The 5,710-nt window shown below is 52.3% G+C and overlaps 1 gene segment (V, D, J or C); it reads right to left on the bottom strand.

The window, feature by feature from the left end:
• Positions 1 to 4,990: 4,990 nt before the first annotated feature.
• On the bottom strand, positions 4,991 to 5,710 carry LOC117096502. The segment is given in 2 exon segments: positions 4,991 to 5,420; positions 5,575 to 5,710. Coding segments are annotated over 2 exon segments (476 nt in total).

The raw sequence follows: 5,710 nt of genomic DNA, 5'->3' as shown, positions 1-5,710 counted from the left end.
ATGACCATGATTGGCAGTGAAGGGCTTCTTCCTACAGACCACCTGCTGAGTGCTAATGGCTGGGTGGTGGAGAATCAGTACTGGAAATTCTATCTGCAGAATAAACAGTTCCCTTAACTTCCACATCCATCGCTAGGTCCTGCCCACACACACACATCGGTGGGTAGGGCCATCATCAGCTGCTATCTCCCGTCTGTCAACCCAGTGCCCAAAAGTCATAACACCCTTCCCCTTGATGGTGAAAACATCAAATGGATTCATCCCTTGACCAAGGTCCTACTGCATGCAATGAATCTGGTCCAACAGTGCACCAGAAACTTGAGCTTTTCTTGTGGAACTTTTGGTAAAATGTTTCATGAGCCTTGGGTTCCAAGCAATACAACATTTGAAAAATGTTGGATCAGAGAGAAATAGCAACCAAATATCAACCTTTAAGACTTAGGGGTCCTGGCTGGTAAGGAAATTAAACAACTGTAAGAGACATTCTTGTGCAACTGGGAAACATGAGTACGATCTGCATAGGGGAGAGCTGTTAGTATTCTCACTTGTGATAATGAGAGAGAGACCCTAGTATGGCTGTGTCCACAGTTGTCCCATCCAGAAAGAGTACATATATGAGCTGATGACAATAGTCTGTAAACTTTTGTGTATACACATGATTTCACAATTAAACTAGTTGTACTTTTTTTAGAAGGAAATAAAAAGGCTGAGACCTTTCATGTGAGAAAAGAAATCCCAATAAACCTGGCCCAGGAGGTGGGAATCAGACATCTTTCCTAGAAAAGGTCACCACCCTCACCCAGCAGGATACTCCCTTCACACCTGCAGCCCCGGGGCATGCAGCAGAGGGGCAGATCCTGGGCTTGGCATCCAGGACTTCTTAGTGAGCTCCTCAGAAAGCAGCCCAGAGCCCAAAGATAAACTCCACACTATCAGGGCGCTGGGGGCACACCCAGGCAGGTCGACCCACCTGGAGAAGGTGATGGGACTTTGGGGACCATGGGAGGTCAGTGTGCCCCAAGACAGCCCAGGCAGGTCTGACCCACCTGGAGAAGGTGATGGGATTGGGGCCCATGGGGAGGTCGTGTGCCCCAAAGACAGTCCCCAGGCAGGTCTGACCCACCTGGAGAAGGGGTGGGTTGGGGACCATGGGAGGTCAGTGTGCCCCAAAGACAGTCCCCAGGCAGGTCTGACCCACCTGGAGAAGGTGATGGGATTTGGGGACCATGGGAGGTCAGTGTTTCCAAAGACAGTCCCCAGGCAGGTCTGACCACCTGGAGAAGGGGATGGATTTGGGGACCATGGGAGGTCAGTGTACCCCAAAGACAGTCCCCAGGCAGGTCTGACCCACCTGGAGAAGTGATGGGATTGGGGACCATGGGAGGTCAGTGTGCCCCAAAGACAGTCCCCAGGCAGGCTGACCCCTGGAGAAGGTGATGGGATTTGGGGACCATGGAGGTCAGTGTGCCCCAAAGACAGTCCCCAGGCAGGTCTGACCCACCTGAGAAGGTGATGGGATTGGGGACCATGGGAGGTCAGTGTGCCCCAAAGACAGTCCCCAGCAGGTCTGACCCACCTGGAGAAGGTGAGGGATTTGGGGACCATGGGGGTCAGTGTGTCCAAAGACAGTCCCCAGGCAGGTTGACCCACCTGGAGAAGGTGATGGGATTTGGGGACCATGGGAGGTCAGTGTACCCAAGACGTCCCAGGCAGGTCTGACCCACTGGAGAAGGTGATGGGATTTGGGGACCGGGAGGTCAGTGTACCCCAAAGACAGTCCCCAGGCAGGTCTGACCCACCTGGAGAAGGTGATGGGATTTGGGGACCATGGGAGGTCAGTGTGCCCCAAAGACAGTCCCCAGGCAGGTCTGACCCACCGGAGAGGTGATGGGATTTGGGGACCATGGGAGGTCAGTGTGCCCCAAAGACAGTCCCCAGGCAGGTCTGACCCACCTGGAGAAGGTGATGGGATTTGGGGACCATGGGAGGTCAGTGTGCCCCAAAGACAGTCCCCAGGCAGGTCTGACCCACCGGAGAGGTGATGGGATTTGGGGACCATGGGAGGTCAGTGTGCCCCAAAGACAGTCCCCAGGCAGGTCTGACCCACCTGGAGAAGGTGATGGGATTTGGGGACCATGGGAGGTCAGTGTGCCCCAAAGACAGTCCCCAGGCAGGTCTGACCCACCTGGAGAAGGTGATGGGATTTGGGGACCGTGGGAGGTCAGTGTACCCCAAAGACAGTCCCCAGGCAGGTCTGACCCACCTGGAAAAGGTGATGGGATTTGGGGACCATGGGAGGTCAGTGTGCCCCAAAGACAGTCCCCAGGCAGGACCAAAGGTAGTGTCTGTGCTTCCTCTTCAGTTTCTGTGAAATGTCGGCACAGAAAGGGCCCTGGGGCCAAAAGGGGCTGGGTCTCCAGTCTTCCTTAGGCCTCAGGCACCCCATTAAGAATATGGGGGTCAACTCATCTGGAAACCAGAGGACACACAGTCCCTGGGGCTTGCACTGAGCTTAGTATACCCAAGGAAAAGAGAAATTCCACAGACTATACCCTCTGCAACGCCTCTCTCCTCTCCTGTGTGATGTGTGATTACATGTGGGGCCATGCAATGTTGCGTGGCTTTCTAAACTGTTCATGTACATCACAAACCTGACAAAGTTCCCTGCAGCTCTGACCAGCTTCCCCCTGTCCTCTCCCTTCTCACTGGACACATGCAGGCCCTGAGAGGATGGAGAAGCCAGTCAGAATCACCAGCCCTGCAGGGGTCAGGTTAAGACCAGAGAGGATACCTGACCCTGAGGCCTGACCTACAGCTGCTCAGAGGTCAGGTGAGAATGAGAGCCAGGCTGAGATGGAACAGTTCTGTGGCTAGTCCCTATCTCTCTGTGTTACTATGAATCCCTGCCAGTTGCTCCCACTGTTATTATCTGCAGTGCAGTAATCGTCAGTCTCATCCTGGACCTGGGCTCCATTAATGGTCAGGGTGGCCATGTTTCCTGAGTTGGAGCCTAAGAATTGAGCAGATGTCCCTGAGGGTCAGTTGCTGTTATACTAGATGACCAGCACCATGGCCTGGCCTGGCTTCTGCTGGTTCCTAAGTACATGTTTATGCTGAGGTTATCTCCCGAGCATGTAATCCTGGTTGTCAGTCCCAGGGCCGCAAACACTGAGACCAGCTATCTCTGCATATAGGATGCACAGGGCTGAGAGGAGAGGAGAGGAGAAGAGGCTTGAGGATGAAGGGCCCATTCCCAGAAGATCCCAACTCAGAACTGAACTTAGGGTTTGGGCAGGCCGTTTACAGAGTAATTTATTGAATGGTTTAATGGAAGGTCTTCTGGCCATTTCCAGCAGCTCTTTAATCACATGGCAGGGATATATTTGTGACTTGAGGGACTAGGTCATGAGGACCAAGTAAGATGCATGAAGAGTTGGCCAAGTAGACATGATCCAAGCCCTGCACCATGCCATCTTCTCACCTTACAGCCTTGGCCTCCTGAGGGGCTCCCTGAGATCAGCTGCCTAGGAGGAGGCACTTAGGCTGGGGTTACAGAGGTTTCTGCAGGACATGCAGCTACCACTGGTGTGGACAATGCTGGTACTCCACCTGGCCTCTGAGGATACCTGAATAGCAGTGGCGAAAGAATATTCTCCTTAAAGCAGAATTTTAAGCAGTGAAATTGGTTCGTGTCACCTGCAAAGAGATGGGCAGAGGTTCCTATTTCATGGGCTGTGACTTGGGGTCTTGGATGATGGTCAAGGATGTTCAGGGACTTGAGAGAGACACAATGAGAATATTGATCACAAATATGTCTGGGCAGAGATGTAGGAGTAGACGTCCTGTGGCGGGCAGAAAGCATAAGAACTCTTTTCCATATGTCAATATTCACCAAGTCTTCTGTGAAAACAAAGTGATTTTGCTAATCAAGTGGGTAGGGTGACTTGTTCTGTGGACACCAGAAAGCCTCTCTCAACCACTCCTGTCATTGCCCAATGGGCTTCATGAAAAAGCACCCATGGTGGCAGGGATTGAGGCTGTCCTTGGGCTCATCAATGTGGATTTCCACGAACTGGAGCTGGCCTGGCTGTAGCCACTGCTGAGTGACCATCTGCCAACAGCAGAGACTAACACAGAGATCCCGATGGATGTCCTTCTCTGTGGAAAACAGTCAGAGGCCTGCTTGATATTAATTTTATTTGCACTCTTCCATCATGGCAGGAATAGCTCTTTTTTCTTACTAGAACTGACAATTACTCTACAGAGAATTGGCTTTCATTGACAGCAGTGCTTCCGCCAAACTGTTATCTCTGGATTACAGAATGATGCACCCATCATGATGGTATTCCACAGGAGGTTCTGACCAAGGAACTCATTTCACAGCAAATAAAGGGCTATGGGCATTTTCTCCAGGCATTCAAGATTCTTACTACTGTCCCAAACATTCTGAGACATGTGGCATATATGAATAGATTAATGACAGCTTGGAGACTCCATTACTGTGCCAGGCAAGTGGCAAGTGTGTGTAGGATTGGGCAATGTATTCCAGGATGGCGCATGTGCTGTGCGTCAGTGCCCAATATGGTGCTGTTTCTCCCACAATCAGGATCCATGAGTCCAGAATCAAGGAGTAAATTGTAGTGGCTCCACTCAAAAATGTCTTTAGCAATCCATCAGCAAAAATTTGACCTTCTCTCCTGATCTCAGGCTCTGTGGCTCTAGAGGTCTTAGGCACACTGGAGGAATGCTTTCCTGGAGGATACAACAATGACTGCATTGGACTGAGACCTGAGAGTTCCCCATGGCCCTCTGGACATGCCTGCATGGATATCTCCCTGGGTCTGTCTTTTCACTCAGACCCTCCATCAACAACTCGAACCCCAGGCAAAGAAACAGAGGACAGCCTGGCCTACCAGGCACAAATCCACTCCAGACTGAGTCCTCTGCAACGCCTGCCTGGAGGGCTGGAGGGAACAGCAGCCTGGGGGTCTCAAATTTGGGTGAATTGGGCCAAGTCTGCTCCTGGCTTTGTCCACAGTGTCTTCTGGGACAGGAGGAAGAGGATGAAATAGAGGAGGACGGGTTTATGTCTCACTTCCCCATATGCTTGTGACACTGTGGGATAAATACCACTGCTGTCTGCTGATTGACAGTAATAGTCAGCCTCATCTTCTGCCTGGCTCCACTGATGGTCAAGGTGACTGTTGTCCCTGAGCTGGAGCCAGAGAATCGCTCAGGGATCCCTGAGGGTCTCTCACTGTCCTTATATATCACCAGCACAAGGGCCTGGCCTGGCTTCTGCTGGTACCAATAATCATAATTGTCTGGCAATGCATCTCCAGAGCAGGTGATCCTGGCCATCTGTCCCGGGGACACCGAAACTGAGGGTGGCTGTGTCAGCTCATAGGAGGCCTCAGAGCCTGCAAGGAAGAACAAGAGAGGGGGCTTGAAGACAAAGGACCCATTCCCAGGAGTCCCACCCAGAAGCTGTGTCTGGGCTTTGCTCAGGATTCAGGGTAGGCTCAACTTGGGATCTGTGTGGACTGAGTCTGAGGCAGGGCCAGGGGTCAGCACCTGTGCAGAGAGTGAGGAGGGGAAGCAGGAGAGGGATCCAGGCCATGGTGAGACACCCAGAGTTCTGCCTTCTGGACCCACAGCACAGCTGGGCTCCCCAGACCTCTCTTATTCCCTCACGCTTTTGGGGACAGTC

This window comes from Trachypithecus francoisi, unplaced genomic scaffold, assembly GCF_009764315.1.
Source record: "Trachypithecus francoisi isolate TF-2019V2 unplaced genomic scaffold, Tfra_2.0 Lachesis_group14, whole genome shotgun sequence".
Lineage (NCBI taxonomy): Eukaryota > Metazoa > Chordata > Mammalia > Primates > Cercopithecidae > Trachypithecus > Trachypithecus francoisi.
The sequence above is the reverse complement of the archived record's forward strand: the minus strand, read 5'-3'. Positions and strand labels throughout refer to the sequence as shown.